The sequence below is a fragment of the Mirounga leonina genome, unplaced genomic scaffold, assembly GCF_011800145.1.
Source record: "Mirounga leonina isolate KUSES-001 unplaced genomic scaffold, KU_Mleo_1.0 Mir_166, whole genome shotgun sequence".
In the NCBI taxonomy this organism is placed as follows: domain Eukaryota; kingdom Metazoa; phylum Chordata; class Mammalia; order Carnivora; family Phocidae; genus Mirounga; species Mirounga leonina.
In genome coordinates this window covers 31593153-31615463 of record NW_023270418.1, presented here as the reverse complement: position 1 = coordinate 31615463, position 22311 = coordinate 31593153, and the positions used below count along the sequence as shown (strand labels likewise).

The 22311-nt window shown below is 61.5% G+C and overlaps 3 protein-coding genes across 14 annotated transcripts in view; 2 read left to right on the top strand and 1 right to left on the bottom strand.

The window, feature by feature from the left end:
- Positions 1–8689, top strand: part of LOC118016064 (protein Ycf2-like) — a 39742-nt gene extending 31053 nt beyond the window's left edge. For 6 of the 12 annotated variants that reach the window (XM_035013270.1, XM_035013268.1, XM_035013264.1 and 3 more), the window contains 4 exons: positions 1061–1122; positions 5287–5419; positions 5849–6158; positions 8130–8689. The gene's annotated coding sequence lies outside the window, so the exon portion shown is untranslated. Of the gene's footprint in view, positions 1–556; positions 774–1060; positions 1123–5286; positions 5420–5848; positions 6159–8129 lie in introns of those variants that run through there. The other 6 variants (XM_035013261.1, XM_035013265.1, XM_035013269.1 and 3 more) reach the window with 6 other exon arrangements.
- On the bottom strand, positions 446–10244 carry OVOL1 (ovo like transcriptional repressor 1). Its single transcript, XM_035013278.1, has 4 exons — positions 10145–10244; positions 3082–3299; positions 1002–1191; positions 446–741 (listed from the first exon to the last, which is right to left on the bottom strand). Exons 1-4 carry the CDS (start codon positions 10242–10244, stop codon positions 446–448), a joined length of 804 nt encoding a protein of 267 aa, XP_034869169.1.
- An 8073-nt stretch (positions 10245–18317) lies between these two features.
- AP5B1 (adaptor related protein complex 5 subunit beta 1) lies at positions 18318–21590 on the top strand. Its single transcript, XM_035013258.1, has 3 exons — positions 18318–18366; positions 18710–18877; positions 18981–21590. Exons 2-3 carry the CDS (start codon positions 18728–18730, stop codon positions 21462–21464), a joined length of 2634 nt encoding a protein of 877 aa, XP_034869149.1. The 5' UTR covers positions 18318–18366; positions 18710–18727; the 3' UTR covers positions 21465–21590.
- The last annotated feature ends 721 nt before the right edge of the window (positions 21591–22311 follow it).

Below are 22311 nucleotides of genomic sequence, written 5' to 3'. Positions count from 1 at the left end.
ATCTCCCTGTGGGAAGGGCCTCACCCCCCGCGGCCCTGAGCGCTGGATGCACCGCGGGGCAGGCGGGCACCAGCTCCCCCAGCAGCACCTTGGGTTTGCCCGGCCGCTCTCTGCCCGTGCTCTTTCCTCTGCTGTCCACGGGGGACCAGCGGTCCCCGCCCCTGTGCTCCAGAGGAGGAAGGCCACCAAGCATCCTCATGTCCCTCCTCTGGGAAGTCCTCTCTCTGAAGGTGGGCCTCGCCCATGTCGGCCCGGGGCTCGGAGTGGCCTCTGCCCATCAGACAAAAATGCAGACGTGAACAGAGCTCAGTGCAGGGCCGAAGCCGGCACGTGTGCCCGGGCAGGGGGTAGGGGCCTCCAGGCCTGGTCACCGCGGCCCACGAGAGGCAGCGGGAGGGTGGACTGGCCGGGCAGCGGGCAGGCGACCCAGGCCGGGCGGTGCCACTCAGAGGTGGTGGTTGCTCTGTAGCAGGGAGGTGACAGTATTCTGCAGGGCCACGGCCACCTTCTTGGAGGTCTTGCGCAGCAGTGGGCTGTCGGGGTGGTGCTCCTTCAGGTGCAGGACGTGGCCCTCCTGGCTCTCAGACGTGCAGCCACACTCCTCACACACGTACAGCTTGGCCCGCCGCTCCTTGTACGCGTACTTCTGCTGCACGCCGTGGATCTTCTTGAGATGAGACTCTAGAGAGCAGCGCTGCGTGAAGGCCTTGTCACACAAGCTGCACTTATAGGGCCTCACGCCTGCAGGGAGGAGAGCGCGGGGTGTCAGGGAGCCGACAGGAGCCCCGTGAGCAGCTTCCCCACCATAGCGAGGCCAGGCCACCTGACTCTGGGGGAGGGGAACCGAGGAGGCCTGTCCCATCTCCAGCTCCCTGAGGGACCAACCGATTAGCCGAGGGGGGCTTCTGCCCGAGCTCCAGGATGCCCCTCCTGGGCTGTGGATCCCCCACCGGGCAGGGGCTGGAGGAGCTCACTGCCCCACCCCAAGGGGCTCCTCTTACCGGTGTGGGTGCGGACGTGTCTCTTCAGGTCGAATGTGTCATTGAAGCCCTTCCCACAGTAGGTGCAGAGGTGCCTCTTGACGTCGTTGTGACACTTCATGTGGCGATTCAGCATGCGCTGGTAGGTGAAGGCCTTCTGGCAGATATGGCAAGTGAAGAGGTCTCCACTGGGACTGTCCCCCAGGGTCACCTGTGGGCGAGGATGGTGTTTGTGACAGCCGTCCGGGAGCAGGGGCTGCAGGTGGGCATGCTGGGAGGATGCAAACACCGGCCCCCAGCCGCCCATGGAAAGCTGAGCTCGCCCTCCGGAGGCCGCACCTCTGTGCCCCTGGCTCACAGATCAGCGCTGGTGGGGCTGGAAGGAACCTTTGGGTCAATGGTCAGGCCTGCTGTTGGGTTCCTGAATCCCCTGCCACCCGCCCCTTTACACCTCTAGAGATGTGCAATGAACTACCTGTAGAAACAGCTGGGGTCACCATCACCTGTTAGGAAGGCCTCCCTTCCTGGGGCTCAAAGCTGCTGCCCTGCACCTGGGCCTCTGTCGGCCTTCTCTGAGGGAGGACAGGGGCACGACCAGGATATGGCCTCTGTCATGGCCATCGCCCCCCGAGGCCACCACTCGGAGCCTGAAGCCCAGCCCCCTGCTTTTACTGGAGCCAGGCCTGACGCGGTATGAGGGGAGGCCCCTTGCCATCCTCACAGCCCTCTTGCTTATAAACCTGCTTCATTTCTTTTGTAACCACGGAAAGGCTCAAATCTTTTCAGATGTGGAGATGAGTACTATGAGTAGGGTGACTGTCATTTAGGGCCAATCTTGTTTTATCTTTACCTCCCAACCTCCCCCTGGCCCTGGATCATTTGGAAGCAAATCCTGGCCATGCTCTGCCCCTCGGGAAGGATGCTGCTCCGCGTGACGGCAGTTCCTTTCCGGCCCTGTGGCTGGCACAGACAGACATGGTCTCGGTCCTCCACAGCCATTAACGTCCAGAGGCTGCTTGTGCTGCAGGTGGCCCTGTTGCTGTCACCTCCTCCTGTCACCCATCACATCACACTCTTCTACTGCTTCTGGCCCCAGGGAAAGGCCCCTTATTGCCGGCTAGTCAAGACCTTTTGGGTCAGGACCCACCTCTGGACCTTTTGGGTCAGGACCCACGGGCGCATCTGCCATCCCGTGCCCTCTGCCCTCTCTCCATGCCCTCCCTACCGACCAGAGTCCAAGGGATGAGAGGAAGGCCCCAGGGGCTTGGGGCCACTGTGCTGGTTCCCCTGCACGTGTCTGGGTGGTTCCCCTCTGGTTACAACACACGCTTGGCCTACACGAGGAAGAGGGGAAGGAAAGGCATTCTGCTGCCAGCTTTCTTCAGTCCTTTGGCACACAGAATAGAGCTACAAGATTCCTTCCACTAGATCGGTGCTGGCAGGTGCTTCCAGATCCTAGACCTTTCAGGAATGCAGGCCCAGCCAGCGACAGCCTCGCTGTCTGCACGCTCCTCAAAAGCAGGGGCATCTCTGTTGCCCCACGCCCTCCTTACTGCTCCCACTGCAGAGGCTGAGCACAGCAGGCTGCTCCCTGCCCCCCCGGCCTTGCCCGAGGTACAAGGCCTCAGATGCTGACGGGGCCGGAAGCGGCACGCTCGGGTGAGCTGGAGACCACCGGGCACGTGCCTCAAGGGACAGCTAACCACCAAGTGGACTCCAGAGCTCACTCTGGACGCGACACGGAGGGGAAGCCAGGAGAAGGCGTTGAGCCGGGCTCACGTCTCCTGCTTTTCCTAGGACTAGCAAAGAGGTACCTCTCCTTAAGGACAGAAACAAACCGAAATAACTCCTGGAATGGACTCCAAAGGGTGAAATGTCTCTAGAACCCTGCCGCTTCTTCCCAATGCATGACGTTGTCGCTTTAGACCTGCTTCTCTTCTCCCCGCACCCCCCATGCCCTGCTGGGTCCACTTCTCGGCAGAAACCTGGACCCAGATCCAAGGCCAGCCTCTGTCTGGGTCTCATTGTACCCGGTCTTGTGGGCTGGACACAGGTCTATAGACACGCTCCTGATCCTCGGAGACAGTGTGAGGGGCAGTACCTTCATCTTGGTGCGCAGGAAGCCGTGGTCTCTGCTCTGGGGGTCTGCCAAACGACTCACGTCTTCGGAGGGCAGCTGGGCTACCACGCAGGGTCCAGGGGCCACACTATAGCTGGAGTCCCGAAGGCTCATGTCCAAAACCAGGGGGCAAGATGGGGGTTCAGCCACCGACGGCTCTGGTTCCCGGTAGGGCTGTGGTGGGCAGAAGCCCAGACTGACTGCAGAGAGAAGAACAGCCAGCTGAGGGGTTTGGTGGGGAGAACAGGATTCACTGGGGTCTCAGGACAGTTGCCTGGCAGTGGGCTGGCTGGGCCCGGGAGCCTCCGCCTGCCCCTCGCAGGCACATGGCAGAGCAAGCTGCCCCCAGCCCATACACGCTGCCCCTCCCTCCTGCCCCATTAAGGTAATTACAGGGGACACCCGCCAAGCACTACAGCCCACAGGCCTGCCCACTGAGTAATTTGTGTCTTAGCGGAACTGGGAGGACCGAACCTGCCCTGCCAATTATCCCTCCCGAGTTGCCTGCCTGCCCCACCTGGGCCAGTCCCTCCGGATTCCAGGTCTCATCCATGCTCCTGCGTGGACAAGGGGCACCACTGGAGGCCCTGGGCCCAGGGATTCATCCCTGGCCCTGACGGGTCCCCAGTGACCTGGGCCACTCTGGACTGCTGCTTCAGGCCAATTTAGCTGCTGGACTTCGGGGGACCGGGTGGTCCTCCAGGCTGGCTGGTGTCTGCTCTCCAGCTCCTCAGGGTTCTAGGCTCCCCACTCCCACTGGCCAAGCTTGGCAGGCAAACAGGCCAGGTGAGGTGGAGCAGGGAGGAGGTCAGGGAGCAGCAGGTGGATGCAGCCTAACAGTCTCCCGGGCGTCGTGCCCAGCTATTACGCAACCCACCCCCACGGCAGGGACCGCTCGCTGGGGCACAGTGAGGGCTGGGCTCCCAACCTCCACCCTCCGAGGCACCGATACCCGGCAGCCCTTTGCGGCGGCCGCTCCCCGCGACACACACCTCACACTAAACCCCGTTGCGAAGCAGAGAAGAGGAAGAGTTGTCTGAGTGACAGTGCCACGGAGGGGACGGGTCTCAAAGCTGAGCCAAGCAGAGCAAGCTAGCTAATGTTTTAATTCATCAGTAGTTTTCTTCCCCAAAAGGCTAAACTCCATACAGTGGACGCTTTAACAAGGCAGGGGTTAGGGGTGCTGATCCTCCACCCCCACAGTCAGAAATCCAAATAGAACTTTTGGCTCCCCCAAAACTTAACTGCCCAGAGCCTCCTGTTGCCTGGAAGCTTACCGAGAACAGAAACAGTCGAGTAACACGTATTTTGTACATTCTGTGTATTATAACAATAAAGTAAGCTAGAGAAGAAAAAAATGTTATGAAGAAAATCCTAAGAAAGAGAAAATACATTTACAGCGCTGTGCTGTATTTATGGGAAGAACCCCATGTCTGAGTGGCCAGGTGCGCAGTTCAAACCCATCTTGTTGGGCAAGGGTTCGCTGTACTTAAACCTCGTAAGCTACGAGCATTTTCCAAGCTTCAAAAGGAAGAATCAAGAGTGGCAGAGGAAGGAAAGGATGAGTTGCTTCTGGGAGGCCGAGTAAAGGTCTCAGACCCACGGACAAGGCCCAGTGCACCCCCTGCCTCATGGCTGCTGAGACAGAGAGGCCGGGGACCCCGGGAGGGGCGGCCCCAGGGCAGGGGGGCTGGAGGCAGAAGACAGGGAAGGCCGAGGACTACTGATGGAGAAAGCGTGAATATGAAAGCACTGAAGAAGTTTCGGGAGAGGCCCTGGCTCTCGCCCCCTCAAAACACAACAAAGGTCTGACAAGGGAAGAATGCGCCTGCCTGCCGCCCAGAACCCGTTCTGCTGGCACTGGCGTCCGTCTGTCCGGGGGACTTTAATGAGCCACCTCATTCCCGGAGTTGATTCACCAGTGCCTGGCCCGGCCCGGCCTCTGAGCTGGCGTGGCGCCTCTCTCCGAAGCCTGGGAGGCTGGCCGGCAGGCCCAAGCTCTCGGGGTCCCTGCGGCCTCCCCACAGGGACGGCTGTCTGTGCACGCCCTTGCTGGGGGCTGGGGGCTGGGAGGGGGCGGGGGTGTGGCAGAGTGCTGGCAGCTTCTGATGCCACTTTACCAGCTACCGGAGGGAGCTCCTGGCCAAGAATTCAAAGCTGAATGACAATTTCCATTTCTCAATCCAGGTAGTGACAAACAGAACAGAAACCTCTTCCCTCTTCTGTCCTTCCATATCGGATAGCGTGAGCGAAGCTCCTGGAAGTTGGAGCCTGGCCAAACGGCCTGCACAGGCAGCAGCCGAGGGAGGAGTGATGACAGGTGAGGGCTCACTGGTTTGTGCTCCGAAGGAGTTGTCACTCTTGGCTCCCTCGCGCCGAGGGGGTGGCAGTGTTCAGGGTGGGGGCGCTGCGGATCCACCCCAGCCAGGGAGACCGGGGAGACCGACTTCCTGTGCCTGCCTCTCCCACTCCGCAGCAACCCCGCCGAGCTGGTGCTGAGGAGCAGGGGACAGGGAGGGAGCCAGGGGCAGGGGACCCTGTGGGTGGGGATGTTTGCCTCATGCCATCCACCCCGCCAAACCTGTCTTCCCGCCACCCCCGTGAGCCTGGCCCTGCTGCCACCGCACGCACACGGAATGCTCATCAGCGTGCCACTCCTGGCACTGGGTGGCACTGGGTGGCAGGAGGCAGGAGGCAGGAAGCAGAACTGGTTGGGCCCTGCCTGTGCTGCTCTCTGTCCCCTAATTAGATGTTTCCGGCAAGGCGGTGGCTGCAGCTATCATCGCCCGCCCACAGCTGCGGAGCACGGCAAGGCCAGACCAGCCGGCCCTCTCCCTACTCCCTCGGGCCTTCGCCGGTTCCCCTTCGGTTGGCCCAGCTCACCTCTGCTGGGTGATGCTGAGGGCATGGGCAGCTTTCCACCCAAGGGCCGGCTCCCCCCTTCTGGCCCCCAGCAAGTCCCCTCTGTCGCAGACGGCAAGCTGGCCAAATACCGGACAGAGGGCCAGGTCCTACCGCTTGCTGGGCCTGGAGTCACGGCTGCTCCCTGGGGCGAGCAGGTGAGGCACACGTGAGGACGCCTAACCTCTGACCACATGGGGGCGGGGGGGGGCTGACCTGGGAGTGGGGGGGTGTGACTCAGCGCCGAATGGGGAGCGACAATGTATCAGCAAGACCCACGCTGGGTGAGGTGGCCTTGCCCCCTTACCAGGAAAGGCAGGGGTCCCCTGTGTCCATCTCCCCCAGCCCCCGCAGGTCAGCTCGCAGTGCCTGAAAGGTGGGCAGCCTTGGAAACAATGGGCCTGTTCCTCAGCCTACTGCTTCCCTTCTGTGAATGCCAAGTTTCTCTCGCAGGCAGTATCTTTCTCCCCTTTCCCAACTGCCTTTTGTACTGTGTCTGTAACGAAGTCGACACCGGGCACCTGAGCCCGTGTGCCAGGGTGGGTGGCCCTGACCAGCCGTGGACTGTGCCTCCATTTGTCTCCTCCCCGCCTCTTTCTGGCCAGCACGGGGCTGGGCACCCCGTGGGACTGCGAACTTGTTGAAAGTGAACATCAACAGTGGCCACCCTTCGCTCTGGTCTTCCTTGTGCCCAGAGGACTTGCCCTCACCTGCTCTCTTTCTGGGACAAATGGTGTGGCAGGAGTCTGTCTCGGGTCACCGCAGCCTGGAGCAAACGGCTTGGCAGCTTATGGGACAGCGCCCCACGGGAGAGGCCCTGGCCCCATCCAGGCCACTGCGCAGGCCCAAGCTGCTCTCCCGTCCCCATCCACGGCAGATACGTCCTTCCCTGCCAGCACTTCCCAGGAGTTAGAGGAGGACCCTCACTGGGGGCCTGATCTCCCCCAGCCCCCTCTCCCTCCCACCCACACACACGTACTCTGGGGCCCAAAGCGGACTTGAGAAGCCTGTCCACATTGGCCTGGACATGGAGCGGCCCAGACCCCTGCACTGCCTAGCCAGAGCCGGGCCAAGCAACTCTGGTCCCCCACACCTCGGCCTGGCTGCCTCCAGGGGGTGGGTGTGTTGGTGAACTGGGAGGACAGATTGCAGAGGCCCCAACGCCGGAAAGGGGGTGCCTGGGGGCCTGGAAGAGGCCCTGGGATGCCCACATCTGGGAGCATGTCATTTCGGCTTCCAGGCCGCTACCAGGCTCATCTACCCTCAAGTACCTTCCTGGCTTTTCATTGTGACTCAGCAAGGGCTTGGAGTATGGGGCTTCATCCCTGTTTCTCCAGCTTCCCCTTTAGCCCAAGAGATGGAATTTAGCCCTTTGGTACAGGTGCTTAGGTTCCTCCTCAAGAAGCCAGCATTACTCCCTGCATATTAATATTGATACAACAAAGGAGAAATGCCTTGGGAGATGAGGGGCGGGGAGTGAAGGGCTTAGGCCAGGCTCTTGGGCCCAAATAGGTAGCCTGCAATCTCCTTTCCGCTGTGAGCTTTCAGCCCCCTGTGCCCACCTCTGGGCTTTTCCCTTGGCTTTGGAAGGGGAGTGAGGCCAGGAAAAGGTTCTGCCCTGGGGGTGGGAACTTCTAGAATCGTGCCTCCGGGAGAGAGGCTAGAGTGCTGGTCAGACTGGCGCCCTGAGCCTTCAGTCAGTAAAAGTGTCTCTTTCCAGGGGCTCTCTGATGCCTTAAGGGTTTCAGAGGGCCCCGGCAGGAAGGTCAGACCTCAAATGCTTCCCTGCTCCCCAGCTCCCCCCAGGGCCTCTTCCCCAGGGCCTCTCCCGGTGGGACTGGGGTCAATGCTTAGCTGGTCACAATGTGCTGAGTCTGTGAGGTGGGGTGAAGGAAACGTGCCCAGCCGGCTCCTGGGGTCATGGTCGGCTAGTGATGGAATGGCTCAGCCAGGGGACAAGCCATCACAAAACACACTCCCCACTCTCCAGCCATCTGAGGCACCCAAGCGTGGCCCGAGAACATTCCCTTTCTCATTTCCAAAACCTGTGGGAAAACTCTCCAGTGGGCCACATGGCTTTTAGAGGCTCAATTAAGTACCTTGCCTTCTACCTTTGCTTCACCCCACAGGACTCTCCCTCCCCAGAATGATGAGGGCAAATTCTCACCTGTGCCCTCCAGGTTTTGACCCGGACCCAACCATCTTGGCCGATCCTATAGAGTGAGAGGTCTGCACAGCTCCCCTCACCTGGACAGCACCAGCAGGTGGCAGAGAGCACCCAGAAGCCCTTGCCCGTCACCTGATGGGACAGCCCCTGGGCTGGAGGCCTCCCCCACCACTCCTGCAATGGCCACCAGAACTGTGGTGGGGAAAATCACCAGGATGCAAGGAAGTCAATGATTTGAACAAACGGAATTTCTTTGTCCTTTGTAAAAGTCAACACATGATCTGTTACTGATTGGGATGTGAAATAAAACTAAAAATAACAGCACACCGAGTCTCGCAAGGCTCAGCTCACCTTTAACACAGTCCAAGTTCAGTTTATCAGATCCGAAGGAGCAGCTAAGCAGCAAGACAAACACAGGTGAGGGAGGAGGCAGGAGTGAAGAAGGGGCTCTGTTCCTCTCCTGACCCTTCTGGAGATGGAACACCAACCTGCCAACCCGCCAGGGAACTTGGTCACGCAGGAAACTATAAACAGAATCCTGGGCCCACACCCTAATCCACCTCAGGTGAGCTGGCAGCTCACCTGCCTTTGGGTCTCAGTTTCCCCTTGTTTTAAGGAGGCTGTAGAAGCAGCGCCTTGAGATAACCTGTGAAACATCCCAACAGCGTCACAGGCCATTGGATCCTGGCAGGTCAGGCCACAGAGATCTCACCAGTACACCCACTTGTCTCCACCAATTTATTCAGGAGAGAAACTGAGGCAAGAGCCCTTACAGGGCCCCTCACTGCCCTCATTTCACCACTTTCCTACAAGGCCTGGGGCGCTGCCAGGGAGCCTGCAGATCAAGGGTCAAAGTCGGTTGGTTAATTACAACTTCTGCCCCCGCCCCCCACCTCCCTTGGAGGCGCTGGGCAGGGTGTGCAGCGCAGCCCCCGCCCCACCCCCAAGTCGTGGGGAGGGGGAGTTCCGAAGGAAGCTGGCTTTCTCCTGACTAAAGATTTTCTTGGGTGTGGAGGAGGACGGAAGGCACAAAAGTGTTCTCAGGGCTTCCAGAGGAAGATGCCACTGGAGAGAGAAACAACTCGGGTTACTCATTCAACGTTGACTCGGACGCTCTCACGGCGTCCTCCCGAAACAAGCTGGGTGCACCAGCTGCCCCGGGGGCCTGGTCCCCTGGCTGTGGGCTGGGCTCCTGAAAAACACTTTCCACTCAACTATGTCCTCTGCAAGAAGGCGCGTTTCTAACAGCGGTGAGACCTGATCCCACCTTGGTCCTCAGGACAAGCGGGGTGCAGCCGGGGCGCCTTCTCCACGGTCTCCGCGCACTCCGCGGGGCGGCTGGCCGGGAACCCCTGGCGGCCTGACCCCCACCACGACCTTCTGGCCACCAGAGTGTGGGAAAGACGGACAGATCCATGAAGGCGGCTTAAACGAGTTTTCTCTTAACATTTTGCACAAATTGCGGCCGAAGCTCCAGCTCACTCCCTGTGCCCCCCCCCCCAGGTGGCATCGCTCCAGTGCCTCCTCCCGCCTCATAAAAGTCCCGGCTTTCTGGATTTACGACGTGAGAGTGGAGGGTCGCCTGAGCGGTGACACACCCCGTTGCCTCCCCCGCGCCGCGGCTCCGGCCGGTGGAGGGGAGGGCGGCACCGCGCGGGTTCGCGCGCCACGGACCCGCCTGCCCCCTGCCCAGCCGCGGGGCTTGGCAACGACTCTCGCCCCCTCCCGGCGGCCCCCGCCCCCACCCGGCGCCGCCTCCTCGGCCGCCCTGCCCTCCCCTCCCCTCCCCTCCCCCCGCGCCGCGGGCTAACGGGGCCGCGGCCGCTTAAACATAAAATCGGGCGTCCCGGCTGCGCCCGCCGCGGAACTCCGCGTCGCTGCGCTCCGCACGCCCGCCGCCTGGACGGGGCCCCCAGCCCCTCGGGCGCCGCAGGCTCGAGGGCGGCGGAGGGCTCGCGGCCGCGGACTTGGCCTCACCTGGCACGTAGATCTCGCCTCGCTCCTCGTCGGGGAGCTCGCTCCAGTTCCTCTTGCACGTGGAGACGCACGGCTTCTTCACCAGAAATGCGCGGGGCATTTTCGAACCCTCCTCGCCGGCACCGTCCGCTTCCGTCACTAGAGCCGGGAGCCGTCCCACCGTTCCCGGGCCGAGCCGGAGGCGGGGGAGGGGAGGGGGCAGTTCAGGGAACGAGTCGCCCAAGTGCCCCCACGTTCGGCGGGGAGACCGTGCCCGGGACGGTGCGCGCCCGTTTCCAACTCCGCGGGGCCGTCGCCGCCCTCCCTCCGAACGGAGGCCCTTGCAGCCAGGTGCCCCGGGCGGCGGGGGGAAGCGGCAGGTAAGCGTCTCCTGGCTCGACTGGCGTCCCCCGCGGCCGCTCGGGAAGTCTTAAAGTGCGAGCCGGACGGACGGGTTCACGCTTTATTGGCTCGCGGCGGTGTGTGTTGGTGGCTGGGGCGGGGTGGGGGGGGTGATCTGAGCTAATTAGCTTGGAGCGTCCCGGGGAGCGACGGCGCATGCGTTGGGAAATAACGGTGACAACCCACCTATTTGTTACCTGTCGAACCGGTTTCCATTCCGCTGCGGGTGAGGTGGCCTCGCGGCCTGGGCGGGGGGGCCGGGCGGGGGCGGGGGGCGGGCGGGGGGCACCCAGCACCCGGCCGCCCCGCCGGCCGGGCCGCCGCCCGCCTCGCCCGGGACCTCCCAGCTGGGAGCGCTAGCGTGCGCAAACGGAAGTTTGGGAGTTTCGGAGGGGGCCGAGGAGGGGAGGGGGCAACGTTATGTGCACCCGCGCTCGCACGCTCTGCGGGTGATGAAATGAAACTCGCCCAACGGGGCCCGGCCCGACTCGGCGCGCCCCGGGCGCCTGGGGAGGCGCGAAGCCGTCGGGCGGGAACGGGCGGCCCCGCCCACACTTGTTGAACCGGGCCTGGGCCCAGGCGGCCCGGATCCCGAAGGCCTGGCTGAGCAATTCGTGGTTCAGCCCAGAGGTATTTGCTGGGCTCCGGCTCCGTGCGGGTAGGCACGCGAGGCCCCAGGAGCGCGTAGGCCAGTGGGCGTGCCCGCGGGGACGACGCGGCCACAGCACAAAGCGGAGAGTGCCGGCCGGAGAGCAGATCGCTCATCACGGCCGGGAGCCCGCTCTCTGGCCAGGGAAGTGTGGAAGGCTTCGTGGAGGATGGGGCGTTTAAACCTCTCCGAGTCCACTGAGATTCGAAAGACCTCAGCTCCTTAGTCGTTGGGGCTTACGCTCCCGCAAACACTCTCATCCTGGTCCCAAAGGGCCAGATTTCAGGTGCAGCAAGGCCGAGGCCAAGGCCCCCTGAAGAAGTCAGGCCCAACCTACTTTGCCTGGTGGCAGCCACTGCAGGGCAGAGGGCTCTTGTCTGCTTTCCCCCGTTGGCCATCCTCGGCTGAAGTTCAGCCTGGGACACCCCCCCCCCCCCCCCCCCCCAATCATTCAACAAGCTCTGCCCAGCCCCCAGATTTAGGGGGAGGGAGGCCCACCCTCGGAGCGCTTGTTGCCTTCCAATTACTGTGACACTTTGGCGCCAGGCTGCGGCTGGGCTTCTCTTACCAGCTGGCCTACTGAGGTCAGAAATGGGACCCCTTCCTCTCTTTAGCTGTCCTTCTACCCCCATATAAAATAAACACTTCAGGATCTCTACGACACATACACCTTTCCCACGTGTTAAATGTTTGCTGGAACAGATTAAGAAGAAATGAGTCTGATAAATGAATTCACACAATTCAAAAGTCAGGAGTCAAAGGGGAGCAGAAGGCTGGTGGTCGGCTTCCGGGCAGGCCCTCTACATCCCCCCACAGGTGGTCCAGGAGCACCCCGAAGGTGGGGGGGGGAGTGTGCACTTCAGGGGCAGATGGGCCTCCTCCCTCCCTCCCTCCTGGGGCCTGTGAGTTTGACCAAGGGGCTTTCCCTTCCAGCCTGTTTCCTAGTCTATCACCTGAGAATCCTGTCACCTACCTCCTGGGGTCACTGTGGGCTCCCGCAGCGCAGCTCAGAGCTGTTTGCCCCTTCCTCTCCCAGGGCTCTGCCTTCTTGCACCCCAAACGTACTTTGTCAGCCCTCCCTTCTTACCTGCACCCTTTGGTTCAACTGGCATGAAGTGAGCACCTACTATGCACTTACCTTTCGAATAAATCCTGGAGAAACAACATTGACCCCTAACACAGTCTGTCTAGGAGGTAAATTTAGTTAATTAATTCAACAGATATTTATTGATCATTTCTGCTGTGCCAGACCTTGCCAGGGGCTTGTTACACAGTAGGTGCTTAGTGGAAACTAAGTCTTCACAGATGACCTTGGACACAAGAAGCGCAGTCTTTCTCATGGGTGGGGGGGTTAGTAAGGAACAATTCCCATGTCTCCACTTGTAGTAAGAATGTTACACAGTGTCCAGAGGGAGGGGATAGTCACCCATGCTGTCCCCTCCTATATCTCCAGTATCTACAGCTGTGGCTGGCACATAGTAGATTATCGATAAATATTTGTTGCATGAATGAATCTCTCTTTTTCTTTACTCATGTGACCCATTCAGCCTTTCATGTTCCAACTTTTGGTAGAGGCATGGATACAGAGCAAATTTATTATAAGGAAAGCAATAGGGCAGGTTCGGTGATAAAAGGCAACTGACCCGGGCTGTCAGGGAAAGACAGAGAGAGTGGTGGGGACGGTGCAGAATGTGCCTATCTAAAAGGGCAGTAACAATCATGTCATCTGAGCATAGAAACCCAATGTGGCCACATTTGTCCATTTTCGAAAAGAAGCCAAAAACCCAGATTTGTATGTGAAATCTACCAATTTTTAAAAGTTGGCTCAAAAAATTTTTAAGATTTTATTTATTTGACAGAGACACAACGAGAGGGAACACAAGCAGGGGGAGTGGGAGAGGGAGAAGCAGGCTCCCCGCCGAGCTGGGAGCCCGATGCGGGGCTCGATCCCAGGACCCTGGGATCATGACCTGAGCCGAAGGCAGACGCTTAACGACTGAGCCACCCAGGCGCCCCCCACCAAAGTTTTTTTTTTAAAAAAAACATGTAACGAGTCAAACAAAATACCATTGAGAGTCAGATTTGACCCACAGGCTGCTGATGTGTGGTCTGTGGTTCATGAGCAGCCCTGGAACGAGACAATGTGCGTGAACTTGGATGAACACCAAGCTCTGTGAGGGCAGGCACCTTCTGCTCCATTCACACAGTATCAGATTTCATTCATTCATTCCTTAATTCAGTCAACAAATATCGAACACCTATCACTTGCTTGGTACTGATGATTCTGTGATGCAAGGCAGAGAAAAAAGGAAACTTTTAGTGTGATGCATGACTTCAGTGATGGGATAATGACAGGTGGGGGTGCTGAGATCTGAACAAGAGGTAGGGGCCAGCTGTGTGAGCAGGCAAGAGCCAGATCCACAGAAGGAACAGCTGGTGCCCCAGAGTGGGGGTGAGCCTAGTGTATGTGAGATGAACCAAAAGACAAGGTGGCATTAGGAGGGAATGGGAGGGTGTGGGAACTGAGGTTGAAGAGGCAGGTGTGCCATGTCATGTGAGGCTCAGTGGTGGGAAGCTATGGTAGAACGGTGTAGTAGAGAGACCAGTAAGGAGACTACTGCAATTGTCCGAGCAGGAGGTGATGGTGGCCTGGGCCATCTGCAAACGGAGCCATGAGCTCTGATTCTAGGTGTTCTGAGTAGACCTCTCTTGTTGGTATAGTGTTGGGACAAGGGTGTGAAGCAAGGCAGAACTCCAGCAAGCGAGCAAGGACCGTGCTCCCCAAAGAGTGGTGGCTGGCTCCCGCCTTTGGTGCTGGGCTCCCAGCCTGAGCAGCCTGGGGAGAGCTGGGGCAGGAGTATGGAGAAGGCATGGAACAACCCCTTCCTGTTCTCAGAGAAAGCTTAGCAGGGGAGCTTCGAGGGGGTGGAGGCAGGTCAGGGGCTGGGAAGCAGAGAGGCTTGAAGGCAGAAGGGCTTCCGGGAGATGAGATGTGCTGCGACAAGCAGGAAAGGGCCTGGAGTTGGCTTGCCCCAGACTTTTAGTCTCTGGGCACTCGAACCAAGCCACCTAACCTGTCAGGGCCTCAGTTTACACATCTGTAAAGTGGGGCTCCTAGTTCCAGCTCTCTTCCTCAGAGCGGTCAAGAGATGTGGATTTGCTTTTGCCTGGAAGTCTAGCAGCCTTTGAAAATGGACTCAGCCTTAAAGCAGGCTGATGGTGCCCCCACCACCAAGGCCTCTGCGTGGCTCGAACAGTGGCCTCTCCAGCGTTATTTAACAATAGCCTCGGGGAAGCTGCAAAGCCCCTGAGAAGTCATGAGTGCTGTCGGGACACCGACCCTCCACCTCTGCAGAGTTCCTGCCCGTGGGCCTCCCAATGTCCTACTGTCAGGTCGGGCAAAAGGCTCCCTCGGTGGAGCTGGGCAGAGCTGGGAGGGGCGCAGTAGCCAGAGGAGGAGGGGCCATCTGGGCCATCTGGAGCCTCTGGAACAGTGCAAAGAGAAGCCAAAGGTTCCAAGCCTCTCCACGGTGGCTGCAGGTCTGACCTGCCAGACTTTATTCCCTCCTCAGTTTCCACAGCCTTCCTCATCACGGAGACTGGAATCATCAGCCCTCAAGTACTCAGGGCCAAAGCCCAGAGTTGTCTGTCCCCTCTTCCCTCACCCTCCACGTCCACCCACCACCAAGTCCCGGGAGCTCCCAAATCGTCGGGCACGTGCCCACACCTCCATCCACAGCTACGCCCTGGGCCAAGGCCCTGGCGCGTTTCACCTGGCCACAGGGCAGCCTCCGGAGCAACCTTGGCCCCCTTCCCCCACCGGCAGCCAGCTGTCTCCCCTTGGCCCAAGCCCTCCCGTGGCTCCCATGGCAGCTGGGGGCCTCGTGCACTCTGGTCCCTCCCAGCCTCCTGACCGCTCGCCTCTCCCTTCCTGCTGGTTCTGCGTGTGCCAGCCACGCTGCTTGCCTGCCATCCACCAAGCCTGCCAAAGCCTGGTCCTGCTCAGGCCTCTCCTCCGGTGTGCCTTCCTCCCAGAACGCTTTTCCCCACCTGATGACTGGTTACCTCTTGTCATTCAGGTTTCAGCCAAGTGTCCCCCTTCCGAGAGGCCTCTCTGGCCACCTAGCTAAATCCTTGTCCCCTAGTCATCTCCGGCCCATTACCCTGTCCTATTTTCCTTGCAGCATCTTTTACTCTGAAATTTTGGTTTGTCCTGTTTGTTTATTGTCTGTTATCCTCCCCCTCCCCCACAACCGTAAGTTCTGTATACAAGGGACCTCTTTCTTTTAACATCGTTTTAGTAGCTTTATTTAGATATAATTCATATACCATAAAGTTCACCTTTTTTTTTAAAGATTTTATTTATTTATTTGAGAGAGAGAGAGAATGAGAGACAGAGAGCACGAGAGGGAAGAGGGCAGAGGGGGAAGCAGACCCCCCGCTGAGCAGGGAGCCCGATGTGAGATTCGATCCCGGGACTCCAGGATCATGACCTGAGCCGAAGGCAGTCGCTTAACCAACTGAGCCACCCAGGCGCCCCTAAAATTCACCTTTTTAAAGTATACAATTCAGGGGGGTTGGTATCTTCACAGAGTTGTGCAGCCATCACCACGGTCTTCCAGAACATTCTCATCACCCCAAAAGAAACCCCGTAAACATTAGCAGTCAATCCCCATTCTGCTCTTCTCCAAGCCACTGGCATCCATTACTCTGCTTTCTCTCTATGGATTTGCCTATTGAGGTGTTCTTTTTAAAGCATCCCTGTATCCCCAGGGAGCACCCAGTGCTGGGAAGATGGGTTGGCCATGTCCCCATTTTACAGATGAGAAAACAGGCTCAGGACCCCTCGGGAAACTGACTTTCCCTTTTCCAAGCCTTGTGTATAGGATCTCCCCAGAGCTGGCCTACACCGGGGAGGCTGGAAACCCATCAGGAGAAGAAGGAATGAGGTGTGAACATTGAGTTGGGGGAGTTCCCTGCTCGGCCACCTGGCTGCAGCCCACACCTGGGCCCTCTTGGCTGGGAGGTCCCTTTCCCAGGCAGGCCTGCTGACTGCGGATTCAGGGAATGTTCATGCCCTCAGTGCTGGTGGGCTGAGCTTAACTCTCTGCCTGGCCTGTGCCAGGGACAGACCAGTGCCACCCTCCCACAGGGGAACAGGGCAGGGACATCTGGGTGGGCAGGTAAGGGGAAGGCCCATCCCAGGACCTGGACACCCAAGAGGGCTGCGGGTAGCTGGTGTGGAAGGAGGGCCAAGTCAGGGGCAGCAGGGGGTCGTTTGCTGATGTCCAGCCTCCACCTCTTAGGAGCTCTGTGACTTTGGGCAAGTGACTGCACTTCTTTGGGCCTTCATTTCCTCATCTGTGAATGGTACCCATCCCCAGGTACCCCAGGGTTGCTGTAAGCCTGGGAGTCCATGTGGATGCCCCCACCACACCATCGGGAACCACACACAGGTTCCCTCCCTCCCTCCAGACCCCTGGCCCCAAGGAGCCAAGGCCCAGAAAGGCTGCTGTCAGAAGCTGAATGAGGGCCAAAGCCAGTGGCAGATTTCCTGACCCTTTGAAGCCTGTCTCTTCAACTGTAAACGAGGTTTAATAATCATTGCTCCCTCCCTGTGAGTGGTGAGGGCTAGGGGTGTGTAGTTATCAGCACCCTCTGGGCCTCAGACAGGGAAACCAGACAGGCTCCTTGTTACCCCAAGCTGCCTTCCCTCCCAGGGCTGCTCTCATCCTGGCCTCTTTCATCTTAGGTTTAATTAGCCAGGCTGCCCCACCCCACAGTCTCTTGGGTGGGAGTCATTACTCCCATTTTATAGATGGGGAAACTGAGGCACCTAGAGGGAAGTGGTTTGGGGCTGTCGCCTGTGAGTCAACTATGGAGCCAGGGCCCAGAGGAGTTGGGACTGGGCTTTCCAGCTGGACCTGTCCCTCGGGGTGGATCCCTGTCTCCATCCCCCTGGCATCCCTGGCACCGCGGGCACCCAGACAGCCTCTTTTCCAGCTCTCTCTACCCCACCACTCCCTACCACCTCCCATCTGAGGGCAGCAGGACAGGGTAAGGGAGGGGCCTGCAAAGCTTGGAGAAAGGAGAGAAACTAGTTGGCAGCGCTAACATGGGGGCTCAGGTCTGTTTCATCTTCAAAGCCGGCTAATTAGAGCCAAAGGCGTTACTGTAGTCTGTGGGGCCTGGACGCCCGCAGTTCTGGGCCCTGGAAGCCAGCCGTCAGTGGGGCATCTGCCGTGGGGGTCCCGGGCCCAGGAGACAATGCTTGGTGAGCTCCAGGCGAGCCCCCTGAGTGTCGCCAACCAGCTCCTATCCAGCCCTCTGGAATTCCAAGAGTGCTGGTTTCATGGGCTGCTTGGCCCTAGGTCTTTAGTGGCGAAGTCTCCGTTTCCAGGTCCGTGCTAGGCATGCCGTGAGCCCTGTGATCACCGGGCCCTGCCACTCGGCACGTCTGCATCCCGTTGTTTCCCCGGCTTCATCCAGGATTATGGCCTTGCCCTGCCAGCTTTACCCTGGCTCGGCTGCCGCAACCCTTGCCGACCGTCGACTATTGGTATGGCCTAAGGCAAAGGTCAGCAGTTTCCGCCCGCGGTGACCCCGGCGCCGGCTCCGCGCCCCCAAGCCCAGCCGGTGGGGGGCCGGGGCGGCGTCGGAGAAGCGAAGCCAAGCCCTGAGGCGCCCGCCCGACCGGTTCGGCCGGGGCTGCGAGGAGCACTTCCTGCGGGCGCTCTGGGACCGCACCTCGCACCCCCCCCAGCGGACACCGTGGGAGCCCAGAGACCCTCACCCCACGCCCCCCGCATGGTGCGGAGCGCCCGGGCGCCGCGCGCTGATTGCCATCGCGGCGCGGCGGGCGCTGTCCCCCGGAAGGCCCTGGGATCGCAGTCCGCGCGCGCACGGGACCCCGGCATCCGGGAGCCCGGGCCCACCCAACTCCACCGCCTCTGCCCGGGCCTGAGGCGGTTTCGGGGAATGGGGGCCCGCGCGCAGCGGGACAGTTACTCAGCCCCAGCGAAACCAGCGAGTCGGCACCTGCTGGCGGGGCGGGAGGGAAGGCGGTGGCCCCGTTACGGCCCCGCCCCCGCCGCCCACGCGCCGCCCGCCCCGCCCCGCCCCGCCCCGCCGCGCGCCGCCGCCCGGAAGGAGCCGGCGGGCCCGAGCGCCCGCCGCGGCTGAGTCAGGCGAGGTGAGAGCGGCCGGCCCGTTACCGCGGGCGCCGCGGGCCGGGGCGGCGCTGTGGTTTCGGTGTCGGCAGCGGGCGGGCGGCCTAATGAGCTCTCGGCACGCACCCCGCGCCGGCGGCCCTGCCCCGCGGGGACCCGTGGTTGCCCGCTGTGGCGTCGCCCCCGAAACCCCTCGGTTTCATCTCGGGGTCCGGGCGCGGGGTCCCCGCTGGCGTCTGCGCGTGGCAGGGGGCGGCTGGGATTTACGAGGCGGCCCTGGGGTGACGGAGGCCCCTTCGGAGTGCGCACAGGTGCTCGGGCGCCCTCTGGCGGCCGCGGGCCTGACCTTCCCTCGCTTCTTTGCAGGGACCTGGGTGCCGGACCATGGGACCCCCGAGCCGGGAAACCTGGGCCCAGCGCCTGGGTGCCTTCCGGGCCAGCCCGTCCGCCTTCATGGCCGGTCCCGAGGGTGAGGATCTGGGTCGTGACCTGCTGAGCGAACTGAGAAGTGAGAAGCTGAGCGAACAGACCAAGGTAGGCCCTGTGTGCAACCCCTGCCCTGGCCCATCTCGCCACCTCAGCCCGCCGCGCCCTGAACCTCATTTTCGTGATTCCCACCCAAATCCCCCATCCCCAGGTTTCCTTGCTGGCCCTGAGCCTGGAGTACCCAGCCCAGCTGTGGCCGGACGCCGCTGCGGCCGAGGCAGCCGCCACCTCCCTGTTGGACACCTTGGTCCTTCTGCCCCCACGGCCCTCAGCCCTGCGGCGACCCCTGCTGCTGGCGGCCACCACAGCCCTGGCGGCCGGAGATGCGCTGGGCCCCACCTCGGGAGCCTCCCGCCGGCTCCTGCCCCTACTTCTTGGCTTGGCCTCGGGCCGCGATCTGGGCCGAGGCTTTGGCCCCGCCTCGGAGCAGCGCCCCCTGCAGGCCACAGCGTGTGAGTGCCTGCGGGAGCTGGAGAGCTGCAAGCCTGGGCTGCTGGGGGGCTACCTGGGGCTGCTACGGAGCCTGCTGGGGCAGGAAGGCCCGGTCCAGCCGCTCAGCCTGCTGCTGGCACTTGCTCTGCGCAACACCTTGGTGATACAGGCCAGGGCGAGGGCCGGCCTGCAGGGCCTGCTTGTGGCCGGGGATACGCCCGCGGCAGGTGGTCCCTGGAACTGGACACTAGCTGAGGACGGGGATGCCCACCTTCAGCCCCAGGCACCCAGCTGGCCGGCTGCCGAGGAGGAGGCGTGTGGCCTTGCAGTGCTGGAGCCCAGTCCTGAGGAGGCCCGGGAGCTGCGGGCTGCTGTGGCCCAGCTTCTGGACACTTCCTACCTGCTCACTCCTGTGGCTCAGGCCCAGCTTCTGTGGCTGCTGGGCTGGGCTTTGCGGGGGCTTCGGGGACAGCCGCCAGTGCTCTTCAAGCCACAGTTGGTACGGCTGCTGGGCACGGCCCAGCTGACGCTGCTGCACGCCGTTCTGGCGCTCAAGGCGGCCTTTGGTGAAGCCCTGTTCACGGCCCAGGATGAGGCCTTGCTGCTCCGCCGGCTCACCTTGGCCGCCCAGCACCCAGCCCTGCCCCTGCCCGCCCATCTCTTCTACCTGCACTGCCTGCTGAACTTCCCTGAGAACTGGCCTCTAGGCCCCACAGGAGAGGAGACGGCCCCCCTGCTGCTGGGGCCCCGGCTGTGCCGTGGCCTCCTACCCAGTCTCCTGCATGACCCGTTGGCCCTCCTGGCCCACCTGCATCTGCTGTGTTTGCTCTGTGCGGAAGATGAAGAAAAGGAGGAGAAAGGCCAGGATTGGTGTCCCCAGCATTACCTGGGGGAGCTGCTGGCTGGCCTGCGGCAGAGGGCAGCCCTGCATGGGGGCCCCCGGGCCTTGGCCACTCTCTGCTTCCAGGCCTCCTACCTGGTGGTTCACTGCCTAGCCACGCAACCTACGGTGCTGACACCGTTGACCCACGGACTGGCCCAGCTGTACCGCGCCCGGCCTGCCCTGGCTCCCCATTTCGTGGATCTCTTGGATAGGGTGGGCCCTGAACTGGGGGAGCCCCTGAGAGCGGCCTTGCGGCAGGAAGTGGTGTCCAGGCCGGGCAGGGACGAGGCCCTTCGTTGGCACCTGCAGATACTGTCCAAAGTGGCAGACGGGAAGGCTCCAAGTGCCACCCTAGGCTTCCTGCGTGCGGCGGCGGCCCACTGCTCGGACTGGGGCCTCCAGCAGGCGCTGCTGCAGGTCTGCCGGGCTCTGCTGCGCGCGGGGGTCGCGGAAGGCCTGGCCGACTTACTGCAGGCACTGGCCAGACAGTTGGAGGACCCTGATGGGCGGGACCACGCACGCCTCTACTACATCCTCCTGGCCCACCTGGCGGGGCCCAAGCTGGGGGTGGCCCTGGGCCCCTCGCTGGCCGCCCCTGCATTGACCTCCTCACTGGTGGCCGAGAACCAGGGCTTTGCCGCGGTGCTGATGGTGCAGGAGGCCCCGGCCCCGATGCAGCTAAGTGTGGGGCCCCGCAGAGCGACGGGCCCGGTCCCAGTGCTGCAGCTGCAGGTGGAGGTGCTGGAGCCTCTGTACTCCGTGGAGCTGCGCTTCCGCGTGGAAGGACAGCTGTACGCGCCCCTGGGCGCGGTCCACGTGCCCTGCCTGCTCCCGGGCCGCCCCTGCCGGCCTCTGCACCTGCCGCTGCGGCCGCGTCGCCCGGCTCCCGCGCGGCTGGCCGTGCGCGCCCTGTTCGCCACCCCCGCCGGCCTCACATGCCATGCCCACCTGCCGCCCCTGCTGGTGAACTTCGCCGACCTTTTCCTGCCTTTCCCCCGGGCCCCCGACGGGGACAACCAGGGCTTCTTTGAGGAGCTCTGGGACTCCTGCCTGCCAGAGGGCGCCGAGAGTCGCCTCTGGTGCCCTCTTGGGCCACAGGGGCTGGAGGCCTTGGTGGCCCGCCACCTGGAGCCCTTTGTGGTGGTGGCCCAGCCCCCCACCAGCTACCATGTGGCCATCCGCCTGCCCCCAGCCTCGAGGCTGTTGTTGCGACTGGAGGCGGCCCAGGGGGACGGAGTGCCCGTGGCCCTGCGGACTGATGACTGGACCGTGCTGCCCCTGGCCGGGGACTACCTCCGTGGGCTGTCAGCCGCTGTCTGAACCGGGAGGCCAGGCCAGACCCTGAGCCGGTCTTGCCCAAAGGAGGGCACCGAGGGCCAGGACATAGTCCTGTGGCTCTTTTCTTAAAAAAACAAAACAAAACAAAAACTTACATTCACCAATGACCTTCACTGGTTGGTTTTCTTTTGAGCCCTGGCTGGGGGCATGCACACGGGGGTGGGGGAGGAGAGGCTCCAGGAAGACTTCCAGACTAGGAACCCCCATACTGCAGGGCTCCAGAGTTTCTTCCTGCCGGGCAAGTGGGAGAAAAAACATCCTTGTCTCTGCTTCCCAGAGCCAGAGAGGGTCGGGCCTTGGCCCAAAGCCATGCAGCAACTTAGGAACATGGGAGCTGGCCTTGGGCTTCCTCACCTGGGGACCAGGGCTTTTCAGTGCCAGAGCTTTGTGGGGTCCCTGCCCCAGTGAGCTCAGGCTAGCTAAGACGACGGTCCAAAGGCCAGAAACGGAGGAGGCTGCAGGGGTCCAGTGGCCCCATCCTGGGGAGGGGGCTCCCCATGGTGCGTTAATTGGAACCAGCTCTAGGAAGGGCCCATCAGTACAGTTTGGGAGCCAAGAGAGAGAGAGGCCCCACAATGTGGACTACAACGAGGCTGACTTTCCCTCACCCCAACCCCACCTGTGAGCCTAAGAATCTTCTAGATAAGACAAACTCGTCCCCCGTGGCCTTTTTCCACATACGTGAGATGCTTTGGGTTCAAACGTATTGAGGCCATCTCTAACTGCCAGGCACCACGCTGGTATTTCCCACAGACGATGCCTCACGTCATGCTTGCAACAGCTCAGCAGGGCCCCACAGAGGAGGAAATCTGTAGGCCAGAGGGTTGAA

Bases quoted from the DNA above. Each gene is read 5' to 3' on its own strand.
- OVOL1 (XM_035013278.1), bottom strand. From the start codon at position 10,244: ATGCCCCGCGCATTTCTGGTGAAGAAGCCGTGCGTCTCCACGTGCAAG. The intron at 1,192-3,081 runs GTACTGCCCCTC...CCTCGCCCACAG, and splicing joins TCCTGCGCACCAAGATGAAG to GTGACCCTGGGGGACAGTCC. The intron at 742-1,001 runs GTAAGAGGAGCC...TCCTCCCTGCAG, and splicing joins ACACGTCCGCACCCACACCG to GCGTGAGGCCCTATAAGTGC.
- AP5B1 (XM_035013258.1), top strand. From the start codon at position 18,728: ATGGGACCCCCGAGCCGGGAAACCTGGGCCCAGCGCCTGGGTGCCTTC. The intron at 18,878-18,980 runs GTAGGCCCTGTG...CCCCATCCCCAG, and splicing joins AGCTGAGCGAACAGACCAAG to GTTTCCTTGCTGGCCCTGAG.